The following is a 24,163-nucleotide window of genomic DNA, read 5'->3' on the forward strand; positions in this document are numbered from 1 at the left end:
AATTTGTTTTCTTCAAGTCCTCATGAGAACAAAATTGGGTGAAGGCAGCATAAAAAGAGAGAAACCACAGACATTGAAAGAGAAACCACAGACATTTATTCATGTGCATGTGAAGACACATAGCTAATTTGCAGTTTCACAATTTACATTCTGGTGAGTTGAATTCTTCCACCCATGCCTTCCACTCATGCTGCAATTGGACAGTCTACTTTAAAAAAATAATAATCACCACCTATATATTCACCAGTCCCTATATGTTTAAATGAAAATATTGTAAACACAGCTGCAAATCTTCTCCATCAGGTACACGAAGAAGTGCCATGGCAACATGACCGGCACTAGCCAATAGGTGCTGTCCACAGCTGGATTTTGCTACAAATATGCAGAGCTATAAATCTCTCATCCACACCTGACTTTAGCCCTGGAAAGGAATAGGTATGCTTATCTGGAATGCCAAGGAGGTCCTTCCAAACTGGCCTGATTCTTCTATAAAAACTATATCTGCCTTTGCCCTTAGAATGATGTCAGATCTGATGTTGCAGTTCTGTAGCCTGACCTACCGGAGATCTTATCGAATGCTTTTTGCAACAATCTGTGCACACTGTGGAAGAGAAACAAAGACAATATATGGTCAGGGGAGCAAGTACCCATATGTGCCTTAGAAATGAGCCAAAAGCACCAAGAAAAAATGCTTCCTGCAAACTATGTGAGCATTGCTGAAAGCCATCTCCCCTCCTTGCCAATTTCCCTCCATGCATGTGCTGTAAAAGGTTTGGTCGTTAATTATGACCCCTCACTTCTCAGTTGCCTTCACTTGCCCTAGTGACGTCCTCAAGTCTAGCTATGTATTTGTGACCTCATTCCAGAGGTGCCAGATTGCCCCCAAGACTGAGGAGGCCCATCATGTGTTGTACGTGCATGGTGCTATGTGTGTTGCATGTATCTGACATCATGCATGTAACACAAGTCATGATGTCATATCCTCTGGAGGAGTTGGGCGCTGAAGCTGTGATGCTCAATGTGTGTCACATGTAACAACATGTGTGTGTGCTGTATGCCGGATCCCCTCAACATTAAGAGGGCCTGGCTCTATTCCAACAAATATTAAGGGCACCGAAGGCACCCCAGCACCCTAGAGGTGATGCACCTGCCTCATTCTGTTTATTGTGTGTGATCTTTGATGGAACAGGATTGCCCACATGAACTATTCAGGAAGGTAGAAGGAATCACAGCTGGAGAAAATTGTGTCAAGGCAGTACTCAGGGGAATAAAGAAGAAAACCCAATGAGGAGAGCAGTTATGCTGTCAAAGGAAAACCAAATCACCAGATAGACCTAAGCTGAATGCATGCTGGGAGATATGAGGCAAGAAAGGAGAGAGGATTGTCACGTACCTGGGGCAAGAAAGGCAATGGTGACGCCAAATATTATCCCAATCTTCAGCAGGTTCAGAACTTCAATCACCAAGGGAGGGGAAGAGAACTGGCTCTGTGGTTCTGGAAGGAGGAGAGTATGATTGGTTAGAGTAGAAACTATTTATGGGTTCTGGATGTAGGATATGCCTCTAAATAATGGAAAGCAATTCAGAGTTGCAACTTTAAATGCCTCTTTCCCCAAGGAAAGGCAAATTAATGATAAAGCGATGCAGCACGAGGAGAGGCAGTTACCAAATAATGGTACAATGAAAATCCCTGTAATATGGACTACAGAGTTAGGGAGCCTCTCGAGGGCCACATTGCCTCATAGGCAACCTTCCCAGGGCCACATGCTAGTGGTGGGTGGAGCCAGGAGCAAACATGGGTGGAGTAAAAGGTGGGACACTTTCTTTCATACCATGTTTACACACATACCACCACACACCACCCATGCCAGCAAGCAGCATTATGCCAGTTCAAGCCTGGCAAAATCACTTCAGGTGACTCACAAAGCAGGACTAGTGAAAAGGAGTGTGCCCTGAGTTCCAGATATGGCTGAAGGGTTGAATTTGGCCCTTGGGTTTGAGGTTGCCAACTCATCCTTGACGATAAAGTCAAGGATTCTGATTATTGGCACTTTTATGCTAGTTTTAACTTCTGGACAAGTGAGTTTGCCAGAAAAGCTGGCACATGTCTCATTATTCCTCCTGTTTTCGCCGCCGCGTGCATTCCTTCTTTTAAACATTTTATTTATTAATTCGATCTTTAAAAAGTGCTGTGGTGATGGATTTTAAGGCTATTGCACCGATTACAGTATGCTAATAAAAACAGTTTTCAGAACTGGAACTGTTAAAAAAAACCTCGTTTGTGAAGAACATGAGTTAGAGCTTTTGCAAGCTTATTTGAATTGGGTGTGTAACCAGGGCTTTTTTTTCAGTCACAGCTCACAGGAGCTCACCTGCGTCACCTCTCAGGTGGGCGCCATTGCCATTCTAAGAGAACGAGGGAGAAGTTAATGGTGAGCTATGGCACCTCTTTTTCTAGAAAAATAGCACTGGGTGTAATAACTGCTTGAGAAGAACCACCGTCCCTAATACTGTACAGTGGTACCTCGGGTTAAGAACTTAATTTGTTCTGGAGGTCTGTTCTTAACATGAAACTGTTCTTAACCTGAGGTACCACTTTAGCTAATGGGGCCTCCCGCCGCCGCCGTGCGGTTTCTGTTCTCATCCTGAAGCAATGTTCTTAACCCGAGGTACTATTTCTGGGTTAGCGGAGTCTGTAACCTGAAGCGTCTGTAACCCGAGGTACCACTGTATCTTTTCTCCAAGGCAAGTGAGCTCTGCAAGTGAGCTCCGGATCTTCCGTACATCCTCAAACGACCACAAGGGGGCAGAAATGCTCTGAGCAATTCTGGCTGCTCCTTACCCACTCACCATAAGAGTACTGAACGCTTATCGGCTCGGACACCGATGGGTGCTCCACGCTGCAAGTGTAGCTCGCCCTCTGGTCAGGATCAGGCAAACCTAAGAAGCTAGAAGCCTGGGAGAACCCGGTGGGATCTGTACAATCCTGCTGGGAAGAATTCAGCGGGAGTCCAGAATGATACCACGTGAGCCGCACCGGAGCAGGGTAGAAGCCTCCGGTTCTGCAAACGAGGGTCCACTTGGATTCAGGCTGAGTCTGGAGCTGCAGGAAAACGACCGGGTGGGTGGGGCGAGCTGCGGGAGGCAAAGAGAGAAGGAAAGCGGTTGCGAGCGGCACAAGAACACTCTCGCCTCCCGCAGTTTCTAGCAACAAGCATTCAGAAGCAGTATGGAGAGAGTGGGTGAATTTTCCTCTCCGTGCCCAGGAACAAGGAGCTGCAAAAAGAGGATTTTTGGAATGGAGAGTGGACCCCAGCAAAAGGCATTCCGTGGCATCAAGGCTGGAAGAGAGAACTTTAAGAGGACAATGATTGTTTCATCACAGCCCTTGTTTATAATGTGGTCGCCAGATTGCTGAAGGAGGTGCCTGGCCAGGAAGACAGGACACCACTGTTAAAACAGCGCCACTGGCTGCCCATCTACTATTGAGCCAGGCTTAAGTTATTACTTTGCAGAGTCCTGCACAAATTAGGTCCAGGGTACCTCAGGGATCTCCTGAACCTTTATAGCCCAGCTTGGTCCCTGAGATCATCAGCATGGGCATCGCTGGTTGATGGCGAGGCTCACTTGATAATAACAAGAAATGGTCCCAGTCTTGTGTACAGTGTGATACTTTGCCAATGGGGATTCAGAAGGCGCCTTCTGTGCCAAGTTTTAAACGTCTGCTGAAAACTTGTCTATTCTGCCAGGCCTATGCAGGCAACTAAGAATGCATCCTTCTATAAGGATGTAATTGAGGTGTGGTTTTAACTTTTTAATATGCTTTTACTGTGTGTTTTTATGCATTTTTGTTGTAAACAAAAATAACAGTCTATAAATAGTTTTTTTTATTTAAAAAATAGTCATATATGCATATATAATTAAGACAGGAAGTTCTTTCAAGAGCGTCCGGAGGATTCCCCCCTACCCCAGGATAGGAGCAAAGTGAAATAGTAAACAGAGAGGAGAGGGCTGGTTTCTCACAAAGAAGTGAGAAGAATTGTGCCTGCACATTTGACCTCACATCTCAGGTTCTGCAAATGCTAAAAACCTCCCCCCCATGCTTTCTCCCCCCTCCCATGAAATATGGAAAATTGGGAATGATGATTCAACAGGAAGGGGGACTGCCTCCATACCCCCCATGGAAGCCCATGTATTCTTTATGAGTGTTATTTAGCTTGGCAAGCACAATTGTTCACTATGAGACCCTCCAGCAGGGCTAAGCAATGTGGCACCCTCCAGGTGTTGTTGTAGTCCAACTCCCACCAGTCTCTAGCGAACATGCACAACAGCTAGGGGTTATGGAAGTTGTAGTTCAACAACACCCAGAGGTCACAGCATTGGCTATTCCTGCCATCTGGACACCCTGACCAAAGAACCTTGGTTGAAGTATAGATATGCAGAGGAACACAGAGATTCATGCATTGCAGGGGGTTTATCCCTTACAACTCTATGATTCTATGAGCGTTTCCTGAAGGAGAAAGGCTCAGTGCCCAACAGACCTACCTACCTGCCGCTGGCCTATCTTACCATAAACATGGAGCTTGACCCCATTGCCGCGCTTCTCCTCTTCACCCAACACCATCACTTGGCAAGTGTAGCTCCCAGCATCCTCCAAGGAGACATTGGTGATGACCAGCAGTCCCTCTCCTGGGCTGAGGAAGGTGTCTGGATAAGACAGGCTGAAGCGGGGTCCTGGGAGCACCACAGATTCTGCCATCCTTGGGCCTTTCAACCAGGACATGCCCCCCTTGGCTGAAGTGGGCTTCCCGGTCTGGATGGAGAAGGCACATTTCAGGGTGACGTTGTCTCCCACGATGGCAGTGACCTCTGTTGGAAACTGGACCACTGAGTAATGGATGCCGAAGGCTGAAAGGAGGCAATCGAAAGGGTAAAAGAGTATTGGGAAATGATCAGTAATGAATTGAAAAAATGTTTAAAAGTACTCCCCCCCCAAAAAAAACCCCAGAGTCCTTTCTGTTGGGGATAATAAAGACTGAAATTCCCAGGTGTCAAAAAGGTTTATTTAAGTTTGCTACTACTGCAGCCCGTGTTTTGTTAGACCAAAAATGGAAAATGAGCAAGGTCCCAACTAAAGAAGAATGGCAACTTAAATTGACAGAATATGCACAACTCGCAGACTTAACATATAGAATAAGAGAACAAGAAGAACATACGTTCAGAGAAGATTGAAAAACGTTTATTGAATATATGGGAAATAACTGTGTACAGCTGAAAACGCTGGCAGCATTAAGATAAATTCAACAGTGTAAGTAAGTTTGGATGGATGCAATAATGGAATACTGAATGGTATAGTTTTTGTAAAATATGTAGGGATTTGTGATATGTAAAATGAACCATGGAAAGAGAAGAAGGGAAGTCATTAATATCTTAAGGATGTAAAATGTTTATTTAAAATTGTAAAACAGAAAATGTAATACAAATTAAATATTAAAAAGAAGGAAAGGAGGCAATGGAAACTACAGTACGCCTTGGAGTTGAGAGCTGGAGCCCCCAAATGACAACCTATATACACACATGTCTCCAGTGTTGGAGATCATATTCATAGGAAACAAGAATATTCTTGCTAAAAGGTTGCAACTGGGGAAGGGAAGCCTGTGGAACTCATCTTAGAAATGCAAACTCTGGATTGAAATCCATTCGCTAAGTACGGAATTACTAAACTATGGTCGTCAACAGAAGAATAAAAATGTATTTTTGAGGAATCTCAAGTTTTGTTCATTTTGCAATAAATCTGCTAGACATTGCTTCCTTCTCAGAGCAAGGGACTGAATTCAAATGACTTGGGCTCCTTCCATACCAATACTAAGTTTATAGGGTCTGTATTTAGGGATATCCCAAATCAAAGCAGGCATAGGATTTTCCCACCATCCCTCAGACTCACCTGTGGGGAGGCAGAGCAGGAAGGAAATTCCCAGCAGGAGATACACCTGTTTCAGCTTCATTGTTTTGTGGCAGCTCAGCTTTGCAGTTCAGAAAAGACAGAGGTCCCCCCCCCACCCACCCAGAGAAGCCAAGAGAGACTGCAGAATCACATGATACAAAGCGCAACAGTTCCTTTTCAGGTCAAGGCTGTGAAGCAAAATAGGCTTCTCATTCGTGGACCATCTGTGCTGTTCTCTTAAGATTGAGAACCCCTATGGGATCCTTATAAAAATGGCTTGCATAGAATCAGGGCTGGCCCACCAGAAGCTCATCACATAACTTATACAAACCAACTTCAGAAACCATCCTTGGAAGTAGGGATGGAAGGATCTATGAATTTTGATTCTCTCGGTTTCTCATTTTCCTCCCAATTAAAATTCAGTTCTCTACAGTTTGCAGCAATTTTTAAAATATATATTTAATCATTGTGAAAATTCAATTCCTCCTCAGATTCCCCCCCCCCCCAGTTCTCCAGTTAGCAGCAATTTGCAAATAAAGAAAATCTTTGTGGGAATTCATTAGCATTTTAGCGAGGCTTTCTCCCAATAAACACATTTTATGTGAAATTTTGACCAATGTACACATTTTCTGCAAGCCATTTCCCCTAATATAATGCATTTGTGGAGGCTATTTTCACTATTTACACTTTTATTTAAAATGTTCAGATTTAAGACACTAAAACCTGGTGGGTACGGGTGACTCATCTTGCTTTGCCACCTGAGGTGAAACAGGAAAGTGTCGCCATCATCAAAGCTTTGCTTATTGGAGTTGTGCTATGCCTTCCAGGTTCCAATGAGATCTCATGATATTTCACAGTGCTCTCATGATATCTCACAAGAACCCAGAAGCTGCCACCACTACTGGTTCTCCTTGTTTTCCCAGTGGCAAAGGAAGCATCCATGGTGGCCACTCATTACATTCTGCTGCCTGAGGCAGCTACCTCCATCCACCTCATGGATGTGCCGGCCCTGCTCTATGATCACACTATGATTTCTAAAAGCTATGAAATTAAGCCATATTTGTGGCTAGGGACAAGGTGGGGTCCTCTTTTAGTTCCATTTACTTCTGCATATCAAGTATTTTTTCTACTATACCACAATGGGTGGAGCCTCTTTTCCACAGATCCCTCCATACAGAAATTTGCCCTTCAGTGCATAACACTTTCCTTTATAGTCCCTCCATAGTTCTCCACATCTTATCCTGGATTCAAGGCCCTCAGAATCCTCAGCACAGAATGTTATCTTGGGTGGTGTTGGAAGTCCAAACAGACTTTATCTCCATGTCCTCTGGAGCCTCCTCCCTTGAAAAATTCTAACTGGGTGGGGATGCTAAATATCTGGCCAAAAATGAGCCATGCCTAAAATAAGACGACAGGCCACTGCTGCTCCTTATCAATTCTTACGTATCTGCTAGTTATCGGGAGCTTGAAAACAAATATATATTTTCTCCCATACACATCAGTTGCCCCACAGAGCGCACCACTTTCAGAGCAGGACTGGCTTCAAGTTTGCAAGAAAATAAGAAGAACGTAGTAGATCAGGCCAATGGCCCATCTAGTCCAGCATCCTGTTCTCACAGTGGCTAACCAGAAGCTCCAAAGCAGAATCTCAGCACAAGAGCCCTTTCCCCTTCTGCAGTTTCCAGCAACTGGTATTCAGAAACATTACTGCCTTCAACCATGGAGGCAGAGCATAGCCATTGGTAGCCATCTCCTCCAGGAATTTGCCCATCCCTATTTTAAAGCCACCCAGTTTGGTGGCCTATCGCTGCCTCCTGGTGAGGGTGAGTTTTATAGGAGCTGCATGGAGAACTTCTTTGATTTATGTGTCTTGGATCTTCCAACATTCAACTTCATTGGGTATCCACGGGTTGTAGCATTAGGCAAGAGGGTGAAAGGGCCCATGCCTGCCTGATGCCCCAGAGAGTCATTGCCAGCACATATAAACAATACAGATCTAGATGAACCAAGGGTCAGAATTCATACAAGGCAGATTCCTATGTCACAGCAGCTCCATCGCTGGGCATCATTCCAAGGGTTGATTATGGTCTAGAACACCCTAGAAGGCTTGGGTTCCAGGTATCTGAAGGACTGCATTTTTCTATATGAGCCTGCTCAGGCTTTGAGATCTTCTAGGGGAGGCCTTTCTCCCTGCCCCACCACCTCCACAGGCATGATTGGTGAGGACACTTGGAACTCCCTTTCATGGGAGGCTTGGCTGGCCCCCTCTCTGCTTGCCTTTCATCGGCAGGCAAAGATATGCAGGGCAGTTCTACCCCAAGGGAACCTACTGAGAAACGCATTGCAGAGGATAAGGCAAAAATGGGTGGTCCAGAAACTAGTCTTCTGGGACCTCCTGCTGATGAATATTTTCTGCTTTTTAATTATTATTTTTTATGGATGGCATCTCCTGCTTCTTCCATGGATTTTTTGCTTTGGTTTAACTTGGTTCCCTCCAGGGATGTTTGTCTTGAGCTACAATGATTGTATTTTGATGGATTAACCATTTAGCTAAATGAAGTTACGCCTGTGTGGAAGCAGGGACCCATATACCTCCCGGCCTTCGGCATTTCATAGAATTGTTCTTTCAAATTGATTTTTTAGACGCAACAGCTGAAATAACCCATTTTCTTTTCCTGGAAGACAATTACACAACTATGGTTTGATCAGTCACCCTCTTGCTGTCAACAGACCGCTGGGTTTCCATTCTGCAGGGCCAGCGAAAGACATGTCTCCTGCTTGAGACAATTGTGCCTCCCTCCCTCTCTCTCACCCACCCACCCACCACCAGATCAGCTGCTTGCTGCTGACAAATGTGACATGGGTGCTCAATGCCTTGCTCTGAAGAAGGATTCTTTCCTCCAACAAGGCATTGTGAGTAAGGTTGCCCAGAGGGCACCTGCAAGTGTGCTGCTTAACTATTGCTTAAAGCAGGCATCCCAAACCTTTGGCCCTCCAGATGTTTTGGACTACAATTCCCATCATCCCTGACCACTGGTCCTGTTAGCTAGGGATCATGGGAGTTGTAGGCCAAAACATCTGGAGGGCTGCAGGTTGGGGGTGCCTGGCTTAAAGTAATCCAAAACTATTAAATGAGCAATACTCCCAGCTTAGTATAGGAAGGATTTCAGCCTGACAGTTCAGGGAAGCTAATCAAGCAAGGATGGAGACATCTTTCCTTTCCTTTGATGGAGCAGCTTTTGCTCTTCATGCTAGTAACTTAGATAGCAATGTTTCTTTGCAAGGTTGCTCGCACTTCCGATTAAAAGGCACAGGAGGTTGCCTTCTAGCGGACTGAAGATCTTTGGTTAAAGCTCAATGTTGCATCTATGGAGTCAGAAGAAAGCACCACTGAGGTCAATGGAGCTTCCTCCCAGGAAACTATGCAAGGGATTGCAGTTATGCCAGTTCTAAACAATTGGGCATTATACTATATGCTGTGTTTTGTGTGTGTGTGCACACACATGCACACACAATTCTTATATCTCTATCTGTTTACCTATATATAATGGGTCAATACAAGTACCTGCATTTCTGGGCTCTGCTTGGGGGTGTGGTTATAGGGGCTGTCAGGATGAGCTCCTGCAATTCAGAATTGCAATGTCTCTGGAAAGTTGCAGGTTGCACATCATGCACATGGCTGATTGTCGCCGGCATTCAGTCTTCAGAAGCATGTCCTATTAACCCATTTTGCTCTGTGATCTAGGACATACCATGTGTGTGTGTGTGTGTGTGTGTGTGTTTCCATTGACTAGGGCTGTGACACAGTTCCAACAGCCTTAGTATCTATTGATTGTCATGCAGGGAGTTTGCTGTGTGGCTGCCAATCCGCTGGCGTAACCCAGAACTTTTTCTGGTTAGCAAAGCAAGCCACTTTGTACGACCCAGGCCCCAGCCTAAGCCACAACCACTCTGATGGCCTAGATGTGGTCTGAGATATAACTGCCAGAGAGATCACTGTCTCAGGCTCTCAAGCTCTACGGAAATATGCAGTGTAGGGACAACTAGGGAAGCCAGAGGCAAAGGACAGCAGAACTCCAACGTCCTGTGTTGGTGAGGGGTGGATTTCAACACACATAGCTTCCCACACAGGTGAAATTAGGGATAGGGGACAAATTTGATTCAATTTGGATTTAAAGGTGAATGTGAGAACCAAAACACAGCAAGCCTTTGAACTGCACACTTCTCCAAATTTTGCAGCACAGTTCTCCAGCGAAGTGATGTGGACAAAAAAGTGTATATTATGGTAAAGTGTGTGTAAAGGTACCCCTGACAGTTAGGCCCAGTTGTGGATGACTCTGAGGTTGCGTGCTCATCTTGCTCTATAGGCTGAGGGAGCTGGCATTTGTCTGCAGACAGCTTCTGGGTCATGTGGCCAGCATGACTAAGCCGCTTCTGGCGAACCAGAGCAGCACACAGAAATGCCGTTTACCTTCCCACCGGAGCGGTACCTATTTATCTACTTTCATTTTGATGTGCTTTCGAACTGCTAGGTGGGCAGGAGCTGGGACCGAACAATGGGAGCTCACCCCATCACGGGGATTTGAACCGCTGACCTTCTGATCGGCAAGCCCTAGGCTCAGTGGTTTAGACCACAGTGCCACCTGCGTCCCAAAGTGTGTGTAAAAATGCATATATTGGTAGAGATAACATGCAAAAAATGCAGTATTTTAGGGAAATTGCTTTGCAAAGTTGTGCATAATGAAAGAAATGCTCAGTAAGGGCTTATCCATGCTTTCTCTTTTCCCTCTGCCTTCCCCAGGGAAAACTGCTCTTTAGTGCTCAGTCGGAGCAAATGGCAATTTAGGTTTTTACCCAGGTGGACGTTTCCTCCAATTTAGAGCTAAGGAGCGGATTTCCCCTGGGAAAGGAGTGGGGCAAGGGGAGAACTGCTTGGATTTTTGTCTAGAAAGTGTGGATCAAGTGGACAACTGCTCAGAACCATGCTTTTTAGGCATGGGGCAAGAGCAACCCTAAGTCGCTAGTGGGTTCTCATGAGGACTTTTTCAAAAATGAACTTGAATTTAAGACTGGGAAAAGGAGGAACTGCATTGCATGGGGGTTTGACTAGATGACCCTTGGGGTCCCTTCCAATGCCACATTTCTATGATGCTATGAAACTGAAATTGTTAATTTTTTTGCCCATCCCAGATTTCAGCACTAGGTGCTTCAGTTGCAACAGGACAGTGAGCAAGTTCTGTTATGTACAACAGAGCTTCGAGAAAAACACGACTCAAATCACTCCAAAAAGAAGATATTGGAGCATTTCCAATCATTTGCCCATGTACATGTACAGAAAATAGTTGATCCAGGTGTGAAAGAGAGCATGTGGCACTCCATGTTGGTCATTGCAACGCAGCAGGTTTTCATTTGTAATCTTGTGGACTATATTGTTTCAAAAGCCCAACAGAATATCCCACGTTATCAGTGAGTTGTCCCCCTGCCACCCCCGGCTCAGGCCTCAGTGTTCAAATCAAGCTCCTAGCAGTCAGAGTGGGTCTTGCCCACAGCGTGCAAACAAGAATCCCATCCACCTTCAGCAAACAAGAATCCCAGCCAAATGAACATACTTGTTCAACCTGCCACTTGCTTTATACTTGTGCCTTGGTGTGCATCAGAGAGAGCTCAACCCTGTGGCAAGTGCCTCTAACTAACGGTGGACAATCAGTTTTAGTTTCTATCAGTTCCTCATATTTCCAATCTTAAGCCAATTGACAAATTACCTGTTCTGGCTGGGATTACACCCCCCCCCCGAAGGAGCAAGTGCAGAGATTGGGGGTACTCCCAGATACATATTTGTCACTAGAGCGTCCTCTCTGACCAGGGGTGCCTTTTGCCAGCTTTGTCTGGTTCACCAGCTACAGCCGTTCCTGTACGAAGGTAGCCTGACCACTGTAGTCCATGCATTGGTCATCTTGAGGCTTGATTACTGCAGCAGGTTCTTTGTGGGGGTGCCCTTGGACTTGTTTCTGCTAGTGTAGAATGCAGTGGCCAGATTGCATATGACACTATTGATAAAACACCTGCACTGGCTTCCCATCTACTACTGAGCCAGGTCCAAGGTCCTTGTATTAACTTGCAAAGCCCTGAACAACTTAGGTCCAGGGTACCTCAGGGATCACCTTAACCCTTACATCCCAGCTCCATCACTGAGATCATCTGCAGGAGGGTCATTCGTCATTCCCAGACTTGGCAAAGCTCATTTGACAGACATGAGAAACTGAGTCATTGGCCCCTATTGTGGAACATTCTGAATATTCAGCTGGTACCTTCCGTTTCAACCTTTAAATGCCTGTTTTCTATTCCATCATGTTTATGCAGGTGATTAATAATTCCTCTTTCCATAACAGTTTGTGGATTTCTCATTTTAACATTTTGTTTGCTTTTTCTTGTGTGGATTTATATATAACTGTTGTAAATGGCTCAGATTTTTTATTTTATTTTTAAAAAGCTAAACGGTGTAAATATTTTATTCTAAATGAATAAAATAAATATTGCTGAGCCTGAGGTTCCCCACCCTTGGGAGAGGGAGCTGTAGGTATGAGTCACTGGGTTTGGCCCACAAGTGTGGCACTGCCCATGATAGGGCCCAGCATAAATAGAGCCCTGCAGCACACCATTATTCCCAAGCCCAGCTGAGAGGGAGAACGAAGCAAAGAAACCCAAAATGAAGTTCCAGGTTGCAGCTGCTTTCCTCGGCCTCTGCCTGCTGTCTCTGTGCAGCACCCAGGCTGCACCTGCGGTAAGGATGAACAAGGCAAAATCCCGAGAGCCCAGGTGGTGCCCAGGGAGGGGGGTCATTGTGTATGCACAGATTGCTCAAACTTCCTGATGAATCTGTAGAAATCAGGGGTGTGTTTCACAGTGTCGGCATTTGCTAATGTTGTGCTTTGGGGCACAGAAGCCAGGAAAAAATATTGGGCAACTCTGAAATGCAATTACTGAAGTAGTACATTCCAGGAATGACCACCCCAATCTGCTATTTCTGTACTTGTGAATTCACTCTTCTTCTTCCTCCTTTCAAGGGTTACAGTGCAATGCTCCACCTAATCTTCATATTTATCATATTCTAAAAAGAAGATCCTGAAACTCTTCTACATAGCCCTGAAAGCACCAGGTTAATTGCTGGCTGCTCCTGGGCTCTCCACTGTAATGGCAAAGAATTTTGTGTGCCCCCCCCCCCGCCCCCTGACCCCTCTCAAAATTTGTCTTGTAGGTTTCCTTCTCTTGAGATACTGGGGTGATTGGCATCACAGTCTGAGACACTGTGATGTTTTTATGGCCTCCTAAGACACACAAACCTCATTTCCCACTTAAAGATAAATCAATAGATCACAATGCATTTTTCTGAGAGCACTTCTGAGATTTTTCATTTTCTCACTGCATTTGGAATGCCATTTTGCAGAATTCATTCAAATGTCATTTTTTTGGGGGTGGCACACACCATTCTCTCCCTGTCTCCATTGGCTAGCAATGCTGCCTGGTCAGGGATACTTTGGAAGATGCAAAGGCAGCTGCTGTTAGTGGCACTTGCGGAAGGAAGGAAGGAAGGAAGGAAGGAAGGAAGGAAGGAAGGAAGGAAGGAAGGAAGGAAGGGACAATATGTTATTGGCACTGCTGCCTCACTTTTGAGAAACTGGTGGAGAATTTTCCCTATCTTGGAAGAAATTTAATGAAACAGTCCCCAAGAGGGCCAAGCACTTCAAGAGGTCACCCCCTCAGCATCTCCTCCCATGTATAAAAGGAGGCAAGGATGAGGTCGCTGGCCAGCATATTACAACTGGAGGTCATGATACTATTTATCTTTCTCTTGAGCAAGTGGCCATGAAGTTCCATGTGTCTAGTTTGCTCCTTTGCTTTGCTGAGGCCTCACATGGAGTTGCCAACTGCTCTCTGCCCCTCTGACAGAGTGTGTGTGCTGTTCATTGCAGTCTGTGGGGTGCAAATTTGGCAACTAAAGCTTTCCTTGATTTGAAAGTAAAAATCATCAGAGCACTCTTTTACTTGTTGAAATTCCGCATGCCTGGCAGACCACTAACTTCAAAGGGTATGGGAGCTCCACCAGGATCAGCCTAGCCTTCTATGAGCCCTCATTTCTTCTCTGTTTCCCTTGCTTGGTGTTTGCTTCCCCTGCAGCCCTACAACCACAAACACTTCTCTACCTTTGGGTCCACGTGCAAATCTTGCCCAAATGCAGTCAATGCTGCTTTAGGGAGATGCTACAATCTTTCACCTAACAGAATGCTCTCTTCTTACAGAATGGAGGCAGCTTTGATGGCAACAGTGTAGGATCTGGCAGCTTCAACAACAATGGAGTAAGTACCCCACAACTCCTCTGTGTTTATAAGTATTCCCCTTTCCACTATATGTATAAAAATCTTTCAAAGAAATGCTAGCAAACATTTCCACTGAAATGTTTCTTTCTGTTAGGTACCCTGCAAATTGCTATTTTTAAAATAAAAAAATAAAAGGATGCATTTGGTTAATATAAGGATGCATTTCCACTCAAGCTTAGATCTTCATTCAATCTAGTCCTTCCATTGTGCTGTAGCATGTTGTTTCAACTCAAGGAGGGACTTCAACTCACTGTTTGGTGCTTTGCATGCAGAAGGTCCCAAAGTCAATCTCTGGCATTTCCAGGTAGAACTTGGAAGTTCTCCAGCCTCAAGCCCTTGAGAGATGCAACAAAGTCAGTGCACAAAGCAAACAAAAAACAAAACAACCCCCCCCCCCAACATATTTATTTCTATGCTCACTTTTGTCTATGGCCCCGCCCACCACTTGCACTTAGCCCCTGGAAGGTTGTCCAAAATGGAATGTGGACCTCGAGCTGAAAGTGTATTCCTGCCCCAGTGGTACCTCGGGTTACAGACGCTTCAGACTCCGCTAACCCAGAAATAGAACCTTGGGTTAAGAACTTTGTTTCAGGATGAGAACAGAAATCGTGTGGTGCCGGTAGCGGGAGGCCCCATTAGCTAAAGTGGTACCTCAGGTTAAGAACAGTTTCAGGTTAAGAACCGACCTCCAGAATGAATTAAGTTCTTAACCCAAGGTACCACTGTATTGAGCTAGACAGACCAATGTTGTGACTCAGTGTAAGGCTGTCTATCTATGTAGAATGGATAGATCACATAGCAGTTTTGATGTCTGAGAGAGAGAACTTATAACCTGGTGAAATGTGCACTCTCCCAATTATAAATCTGGTGGATGTTCTTAATTTCTGGTTTTTCTTTTTCTTTTATGTTGCAGAACGATTATGAAGGCTTTGCAGCAGTAAGTATCAACAAGGGTATATACATGATCCATCTAGTCTAGTATTGCCCTAAAACAGAGCTGGAGAACCTGTGGGGCTCCAGGTATTGCTGGACTACAATTCCCATCAGCCTTGACCACCGGCTATGCTGAGCTCAGGCTGATGGGAGCTGGGGTCTACCAGCATCTAGTGGGCCACATGTGCCCCCATCCTGCACTTAAATGTTATCAGTAGTCCCTGCTCATTCAATTTTTTTAAAAAATATTCAAAATCCCAAAGTGGAGTCTTCATGACAGTTCAAGTAGCAACTGAACAGAGAAATGTTGGCTGTTCCTTTGGATTACTGAAGCCCTCTAGAAATCGTAAATACATCAAAATTTGGGCAACGGTTGGTGAGTGCCCACTGTGCTGGGTTGGGATCCATATGGAGAGTTGAGGTGAATGTAGGGATGGGAGAGAAATATTATTCCATTCTCATTTAAAGGTAAACCTACCTAATCCATACTTTCCTAAAAAGTATTTGATCCAAAACACAGCCATCCTTCAAAATTCTTCAAATTTTATTTCTTTCAGTTCTCCAAATTTTGCAGTGCAGTACTCCAGCCAAGCAATGTGTGCAAAAAAACCCCCACATAACAATGCCAGCTGTGCATATAAACACATATATTAGTTAAAGTAGCATACACAAAGCATTCTGTTACAGAACAATTTTTTTTGCAGAAATACCTGTAAGGCAAAATTGTGTACACCGATTCGGAGAAAAAACATCAAAATGCCAATAGATTCTCATGAGAGCTGCTGTTGGTTTTAAAAATGCAAATTAATCTGGAGAAATGGAGAAATGAATTTAAGAAAACAAAAGAAACCAAACTTGACGGAGGTTGGCTTTAAAGGGGGATTAAACAAATTGATGGAGGAAAAGACTATCTGGAGCTAATAGCCATGAAAGGGTTATGCTTCTGAATACCACTTGCTACCCAAACTTCCATCCCAAACCCGGATCCAGTCATTGCTGCTTTAGGAAAGGGCTGCTCTTTCCAGCCCTCCACCTAACAGGATGCTCTCTTCTTGCAGAATGCAGGCAGCTTTGATGGCAACCAAGTAGGATCTGACAGCTTCAACAACAATGGAGTAAGTCCCTAGAATTCCTCTGTGTTTTCAGATGATTCGTATTTCCTCGGCCAAATAATGGTCAATTAAAAAAAAAGGTAGCAAACATTGCCACTGATTGTGCTTCCTTTGGTAACCTGCAGATGAATTTTTTAAAAAAAATAAAATAAAAGGATGCATTGGCTTAATAAAAGGATGCATTTCCACCCAAGCTTAGGTCTCTATTCATGCCAGTCCTTCTATAGTGTTGCAGCATGTTGGCCCAACTCAGGGAGGGACCATGACTTAATGCATAGTGCATACGCTTTGCATGCAGAAGATCCCAGGGACAATCACTCGGAACTTCAGGGAGGGCTTGGAATGTGCTCTGTATGAAACCTTGTAGAGCAACAACCAATTAGGGCCCAATATGCACTGCCTGGATGGAGGATAAAGGGTTGGTGAATGTGAATAGATTAACACAATAATAAGGTAAAATGCACATTTATTGCTCTGTCCAATTTTGTTTCTGGCTATGTCCACAACTGGCCTTTGTCCCCTGGAAAGTTTCCCAGAAAGGAATGTAGCTTGTTGTAAATTGGGTATCTGGGACTGTTCTTCGTTTATGATTTTTCTCCCCTTTTTTGTGTTGCAGAACGAGTTTTGGGTGAATGGAGGAGTAAGTATCAGCAAGCATGTGCATGATCCATCTAGTCTAGCAGTGCCCTAAAACAGAGATGGAAAACCTGTGGGCATCCAGATATCATTGGACAGTGGCTCCCATCATTCTGGACCCAGGGATCATGGGGCCACAGGTTCCCCACCTCTGAGTTAAAGCAGCCCTAATCATACAGATCAGCTGGTGGTTAGAACATGAAAAAACCCTGTGTTGACTCAATAGTGTTCAGCGCTGGGTGCACCCAAAGTGATTGAAACTGAAGCCAAAGAAGATATTTGCTTAAGTTAGCATTGATGTTCAGCGGCTACTATGCATTCCACTTGTTAGGTGGGTGTGGACTCTGATAGAAACAGTTTAACAGAACATGGATAGAAAACCTGAGGTTTTCAGGTATCCATGGGTCCTTGTCCTCAGCTTCTTATCTGCTTCCTTTGCTAGCTGTTTGACACACACACACACACAGAGAGAGAGAGAGAGAGAGAGAGAGGAGAGGGGACTTTTCTACCTTTAGGTCCACATCCAAATCCTGCCCAGAGTTCCATCCCCGACTGATCCAGTTAATGCTGTTTTAGAAGGGGCTGCTCTTTCCAGTCCTCCACCTAACATTATGCTCATTTTGTTCCCTTGCAGGATACAGGCAGCTTTGATGGCAACGATGTAGGATCTGACAGCTTCAACAACAATGGAGTAAGTCCCCTCTGTCTTTTGTGATGATCCATATTCCCCTTTCCTCAAATAATGGTTTCATTTTAAACAATGGTAGCAAACATTCCCACTCATTGTGCTTCCTTCTCTTTGGTAACCTGGTGAGCATTATCTTTTAAAAATAAAATGATACATTGGCTTAATAAAAGGATGCATTTCCACCCAACCTTAGATCTCCATTCATGCTAGTCCTTCTACAGTGTTGCAGCATGTTGCCCCAACTCAGGGAGGGACCATGGATTTATGCTTAATGCAGAAGGTGCCAGGGACAATTGCTGACACCTCCAGGGAGGCCTTGGAATGTGCCCTGTATGAAACCTTGGAGAACCACAACCAGTTAGGGCACAATATACACTGCTTGGAGGATGGATATAAAAGGTTGTGTGAATATGAAGAAAATAGCTTATAGTAATAAGGTAAAATGCAGACTCATTGCTCTGTCCACCTTTGTTCCTGGCTGTCTCCACGACTGGCTTTTGTTACCTGGCAGGTTGCCCAGAAAGGAATGTTGTTGTTGTTGTTCAGTCGTTCAGTCATGTCCGACTCTTCGTGACCCCATGGACCAGAGCACGCCAGGCACTCCCATCTTCCACTGCCTCCCGCAGTTTGGCCAAACTCATGCTAGTTGCTTCGAGAACACTGTCCAACCATCTCATCCTCTGTCGTCCCCTTCTCCTTGTGCCCTCCATCTTTCCCAACATCAGAAAGGAATGTAGCTGTTGGTTTGAAGAAGGTTCCCTGCCCTGGTGCAGACAATATTGAGCTGGATAGTCTGACTTGACACAGGGCTGCTTCCATAGAACCATAGAATTCCTAAGTAAAATGGGTAGATTGCATAATAGCATTGCAGTAAGAGAGCTATAATTTTTAGTCCAGTGAAATGTCTTCTCTGCTTGTTATAAATTGGGTATCTCGGGATGCTCTTAATTTATGACTTTTGTCCCCTGTTTTCTGTTGCAGAACCAGTTTTCGGTGAAGGGAGGAGTAAGTATCAGCAAGCATGTGCATGATCCATCTAGTCTAGCATCACCCTAAAACAGAGATGGAAAACCTGTGGGCATCCAGATTTCGTTAGACAGCGGCTCCCATCATTCTGGACCCAGGGATCATGGGAGCTGGAGTCCTTCAGCATCTGGAGGACCACAGGTTCCCCACCCCTAAGTTAAAGCAACCCTAATCCTATAGATCAGCTGGGGGTTAGAACATGAAAAGACCCTGTATTGATGCAATAGTATCAGTGCTGGGTGCACCCAAAGTGATTGAAACTGAAGCCAAAGAAGATATTTGCTTAAGTTAGCATTGCTGTTTAGTGGCTACTACCCATTCTACTTGTTAGGTGGGTGTGGATTCTGATGAGAAACAGTTTCAGAGAACGTAGGTGCCCTCAGCTTCTTATCTGCTTCTCTTGCTAGCTGTTTCACACACACACACACACACACACACACACAGAGAGAGAGAGAGAGAGAGGGGGGGGGTGGGTGGGGAGCTTTTCTACCTTTATGTTCACATCCAAATCCTTCCAAGAGTTCTTTCCCTGACTCTGCTCCAGTTAATGCTGTTTTAAGAAGGGGCTGCTGTTTCCAGTCCTCCACCTAACATTATGCTCATTCTGTTCCCTTGCAGGATACAGACAGCTTTGATGGCAACGATGTAGGATCTGACAGCTTGAACAACGATGGAGTAAGTCCCCTAGAATTCCTCTGTCCTTTGTGATGATCCATATTTCCCTTTCCTCAAATATTGGCATCTTTTTATTTAAAAAAAATGGTAGCAAACGTTCTTACTAATTATGCTTCATTCTCTTTGGTAACATGCAGATTATTATTTTTAAAAATACATTGATTAAAAATAAAAAGTCATTGGCTTAATAAAATGATGCATTTCTACCCAAGCTTAGATCTCCATTTATGCTAGTCCTTCTACAGTGTTGCAGCATGCTGTCGCAACTCAGGGGGGGACCATAGCTTTATGCTTAGTGCATCTGCCTTGCATGCAGCAAGTGCCAGGGACAATGGGTTGCATCTCCAGGGAGGGCTTGGAATATGTTGTGTATGGAACCTTGGAGAACCACAACCAACCAGGTCACAGTATCCATTGCCTGAGTGGTAGGTAGAGGAGACTGTGTGAATATGAAGAAACTACTTTACAGTAGTAAGGTAATTTGCACACTTAACTGCTCTGCCCACTTTGTCCCCTGGAAGGTTGCCCAGAAAGGAATGTGTCTCCTCAGTTGAAAAAGGTAACCAGCCCCAGTGTAGACAATATTGAGCTAGATCAACTAATGGTCTGAGCTGATACAATAATAATAATTTATTAGATTTGTATAACACCCTTCATCCAAAGATCATGGGATGATTCACAACATAAAAATACAAATAATAAAAATAATAATACAAAATGGGAACACAAAATGCATTATAAAACAAAATTAGAGATGGAATCTCTATAGATTCCACCAACGTCCCCTCCCCGACCCTCAAGTCTGCCCTGCTGCTGCGCCAAGTACCTAGGTGGGCACAGCTGGGTGAGACCAACTCCATCTACTTACCCACCCAAGTCTCAGTGATACAGACCAGGTTGTCTTTTTCATCCACAATCAGATTGTGGATGAGGGAGTTCTGATTCAAAGCTGACCTGTCATTCAACAGCATCAGGATGATAGGACAACCACAATTCTCCAGGTTGGAGGGAGGGATGACAGATAGCACCGTCACTAACTGCCTGTTGTGTTTGCCTGGCAGCTTCCTGTGCATAATGGATAGATCATATCGTAGATTCTTAGTGATAGAGCTATTGCTTTTAATCTAGTGGAATATGTACCCTGCTAATTATAGATTGGGTATCTGAGGGGTGTTCTCAATTTCTGTTTTTTTCTGTTTTCTGTTGCAGAACCAGTTTTGGGCTTATGGAGGAGTAAGTATCAGCAAGGGTATACATGATTTGTCTAGTCTAGCATTGCTCTAAAACAGAGATGGAGAACCAGTGGGCACCCCGATAATTGTTGGACAGTAACTCCCCTCTTTCCTCACCACTGGCTGTGATGTTGGGAGGTGGAGTCACCCAGGATCTAAAGGGTCACAGGTTCCCCAACCCTGGGTTAAAGCAACCCTAAACTTATAGATTTTTTTTTTAAAGGGGGGACTGTATAGCTTGAGTCAATAGTGTGAAGTACTGCATACACCAAAATTGATTTAAACTGAATCCAAAGAAGATGTTTGCTTAAATTAGCATTGATGGCTGGGGACTGCTACTTCCTCCACTTGTCTGGTGGGGCATGTGCTCTGGAGAAAAAGAGTTTAGCAAAGAGGAATGCAGATGGAAAACTTGAGCTGTGCATCTTTCTAGGAAGCTACAAGCATGTGCCTTTTTGCCTCTGAAGGAACTCCCCCTGCTTTAAACACCGCCCTGGCACTCTCCCCCCTTTTCGGCCTGTGTTCATTCTTGCAGGCAGGTTCCAGGTTGAGGTGTCCCAGGCAAGGTGGCCTCCTCCTACAGTGGAGGACACCCTGGCTGCCCTTTTAAAGTTCCTCGCACAGTGCTCCAAAGCAATGCTATGCCAGCACTTTGCAGCAAATTGAAACAGTGGGCATTTCCCAGTCACAGCCATCCACTGTGGGGAGCCTGGTTCCAGTATCGGTGACAGGTACAGGCACCTCCTGCACCTCCTTGCTGAACTTGTATATTTGTAGGTATTACCAAATGCCATAAGGATATAATGCTCTCTCAAAGGAAACTGACCCCGTAAAGCTCCCTGCCACGAGAGAATTGCAGATCACTAATATATCCCCTTGCATTTGTTTATAGAACAGTGGAAGTTTTGATAACAACAAAGCTGGCGACAACAGCTTCAACAACAATGGAGTAAGTACCAGAGATAGGCCAACTTGACCATCTTGCTTGTACATTCACTTGTCACACCAGTTCTTTTCTTGGGCTGGCAACTGGCTACTTAAGACAGCCAAGCTTTGGGATCATCTTACACAGGGGCGGCCCCCTCTTGCCTTCCCGATGTTGCTGGACAACAGCTCTCATAATCCCTGATCATTATCCATGTTGACTGGTACTGATGGGAGTTGGAATCCAACAACATAAGGGCCTCAATCCTGCCCTAGCCTTTGAAATCCCCTTGGGGAATACTTTATAGAGTCATTTGCCTTCTCTATAATCAAACACACACACACCTCAGCCTGCAACAAAATATTTCATAGTATCTCTTGGATGACCTCTGACATTGCCAGCTAGACAGCCCTCCCATGCCCCTCCCCCCCAAAGAAAAAGTTGACAGCAAGCATGGGTATTTCCAAGAGAGACTGAATTGGTTGTGAAGCAGCAGTTCTGTAGGGGTGGAACAAACAGAAGCTCCCACTGTCTAGTTACATGGATCCCTGCACTCATGGATTCTCTCTCTTCCAGAATTCTTCTGCCACACGTGAATTAAGGTTTCTAAAACAAGTCAAAGCATAGGACTCCCTTGTGGAGCCTGGCAGCACTCTTCTTTTGATATTCCCTTTCAAATGCTCTCAGTTACATCAAATCACCATCTGTTCAAATGTCAAGCCTGTTTGTTCTTTTACAAAAAAAGGAGCAATTTTGACAGGAAGTCTGCAAAGTCCCAAAGCCCAGTCATGTAGCATAACCACCAAAGTAAGATCTCATGTATGACGTGGATGCCTAGCTCTTTTTACCCTGAGTACTTTCTAAGTATTACCTCTCTACCCAAGCATTTCCCAAGTACTCCATTTCTACTCTTTGTACTTTATTCTCCATGCTGGGCATAAAGGGCAACACTTAATGGCTTCTCTTCATGCCAAATTCTGAAAAATCTTGCAAGTGAGAGGAACTAGATCAAAGGTGAGGAACCTAGATACTGTTAAAACCCAGCCCCCATCAGGCCCAGCCAGCATAGCCTGTATTCAGGGATGATGGGATTTGCAGTCCACCAACATCTGGAGGACCAGAGGTTTCTCCTCCCAGGTCTAGATCTTTTTAATGGATGGTATCTGGAAAAGAACCCTCAAAGTGATTCCCCCCCCCCACCGCCTAACTCCAAATGCATACTTGAACATGCTGCCTAAGGGTCTGTACTACATCTTGAAAAACCACAAATTTGGATTAGTAGATGAATGATCTGTCAATGTTTTGCCTTGCAGAATGATAATGATGACCCCATTGTTTGGGTGAGTATTAGTACTGCTGAATCTCTCCATTAGGAATAGGGTTTGATGGCATGGCTCAGTCATTTTGTTGCCACAGCATCACGGGAAGCATACAGGGTTACCTTTGCATAAACAGGAGAAATGGATGCATCATGCCGTCCCAGCAGAGTGTTGTGGGATGTGGGCAGAACTAATGTATTATAAGAATGTAAGAGTTGCCTTGGTGAAATAGGCCGAGAATCCATCTAGCCTAGCATTTTTTTCCCCAGTGGTGACTGGGGAGTTAACAGTGAAATAGGGATGTAAGGGCTGCTTGTCAAGCCAAGCTCCCATCTAGCCTGGCATTTTCAGCCTAATAAGGGAACAAACAGAGGATGTTGTCTTATACCAAGTCAGATACATTGACCCACCTACATCCCTATTGTCTATTGACTGGCAGTGGCTGTCTGGGGTTTCAGAAAAGGAGGTTTCTCCCAGTCATATATGGAGAAGCAAGGGTTTGAACATGATATCTTCATGCAAAGCAGAGGGCCTACTATTGAGCAATGGCTGTTCCTTGGAAAGCTTGTTGTGGGGGGAATTGGAGGACACTTTGAGCCCACCTTGAGAGTGGGGTAAAAGTCTACTAGCTAGCTAGAAAGACACATACCTTCTCCAAATATTCAGGAAAATGTATGGGCCACAGATTAGTACCCTGATTTCATAATATGGTGTTTTTACTGAAAGAAACACCTTTTTGTACTTGTGACAGACATCTGTCATGTGCCGTAGCGCCCAGTGCAATGTGAGATGAGGAGATTTAGAGAGACAGACATATTGGGGAGAGCTGCCCTTTTGGGTCTCTCTTGGCATTTCAATTCTAATGGGTGTTCCTTTTCTTCTTTTTGCAGTATTAGACACCCAGGAAACCACTGCAACACAGATACAAGTGCCTTCTGCCCCTTTTTGTTTCGTAAATGATTCTCTCTTGTGGGATCTTTCCTTGCTGCTGAACCACCAAAACCTTTTCTTGCAAATAAAGAACCTTGGCGTCACTTGTTGATCAATAAATCTGTTTGAGTATTCAGTTATTCCATAGCAACAAACCCAATGCATTGCATGAAGACTGAGCCTTCCTGGATTAATTCAAATGTATATCTCAGGGTGAATTGGAGTCAGGTGAATTGGAGTGGCCAAGTTATTTTGGCCCTTGCAATCCAGGCAGTTAGATATAGATTTCAAGAAAAGGCAGCAAATTGTTAACTGCTTAATTTAATACTAATGTATTCCATTAATACTCCCATGGAGAGCTAACAATT

General features: G+C 44.6%; 2 protein-coding genes across 2 annotated transcripts; one reads left to right on the top strand and one right to left on the bottom strand.

The window, feature by feature from the left end:
- Positions 1-201: 201 nt before the first annotated feature.
- LOC117052002 (immunoglobulin lambda-1 light chain-like) lies at positions 202-6,005 on the bottom strand. The gene is made up of 5 exons (XM_033158728.1): positions 5,945-6,005; positions 4,570-4,908; positions 2,851-3,135; positions 1,394-1,495; positions 202-601 (listed from the first exon to the last, which is right to left on the bottom strand). The coding sequence occupies exons 1-5, from the start codon at positions 6,003-6,005 to the stop codon at positions 525-527; spliced, it is 864 nt and encodes a 287-aa protein (XP_033014619.1). The 3' UTR covers positions 202-524.
- A 6,608-nt stretch (positions 6,006-12,613) lies between these two features.
- LOC117052348 (putative uncharacterized protein DDB_G0286901) lies at positions 12,614-23,915 on the top strand. Its single transcript, XM_033159201.1, has 6 exons — positions 12,614-12,725; positions 14,242-14,298; positions 20,599-20,622; positions 21,514-21,570; positions 22,860-22,886; positions 23,756-23,915. The coding sequence occupies exons 1-6, from the start codon at positions 12,651-12,653 to the stop codon at positions 23,759-23,761; spliced, it is 246 nt and encodes an 81-aa protein (XP_033015092.1). The 5' UTR covers positions 12,614-12,650; the 3' UTR covers positions 23,762-23,915.
- Positions 23,916-24,163: the final 248 nt, after the last annotated feature.

This window comes from Lacerta agilis, chromosome 8 (genome assembly GCF_009819535.1).
Source record: "Lacerta agilis isolate rLacAgi1 chromosome 8, rLacAgi1.pri, whole genome shotgun sequence".
NCBI lineage: Eukaryota > Metazoa > Chordata > Lepidosauria > Squamata > Lacertidae > Lacerta > Lacerta agilis.

Bases quoted from the DNA above. Each gene is read 5' to 3' on its own strand.
- LOC117052002 (XM_033158728.1), bottom strand. From the start codon at position 6,005: ATGAAGCTGAAACAGGTGTATCTCCTGCTGGGAATTTCCTTCCTGCTC. The intron at 3,136-4,569 runs GTAAGATAGGCC...TGCCTCCCGCAG, and splicing joins GGTCAAGCTCCATGTTTATG to CTCGCCCCACCCACCCGGTC. The intron at 602-1,393 runs GTACGTGACAAT...TCTCTTCCACAG, and splicing joins CATTGCCTTTCTTGCCCCAG to TGTGCACAGATTGTTGCAAA.
- LOC117052348 (XM_033159201.1), top strand. From the start codon at position 12,651: ATGAAGTTCCAGGTTGCAGCTGCTTTCCTCGGCCTCTGCCTGCTGTCT. The intron at 14,299-20,598 runs GTAAGTACCCCA...TTTCTGTTGCAG, and splicing joins GCAGCTTCAACAACAATGGA to AACCAGTTTTGGGCTTATGG. The intron at 21,571-22,859 runs GTAAGTACCAGA...TTTGCCTTGCAG, and splicing joins ACAGCTTCAACAACAATGGA to AATGATAATGATGACCCCAT.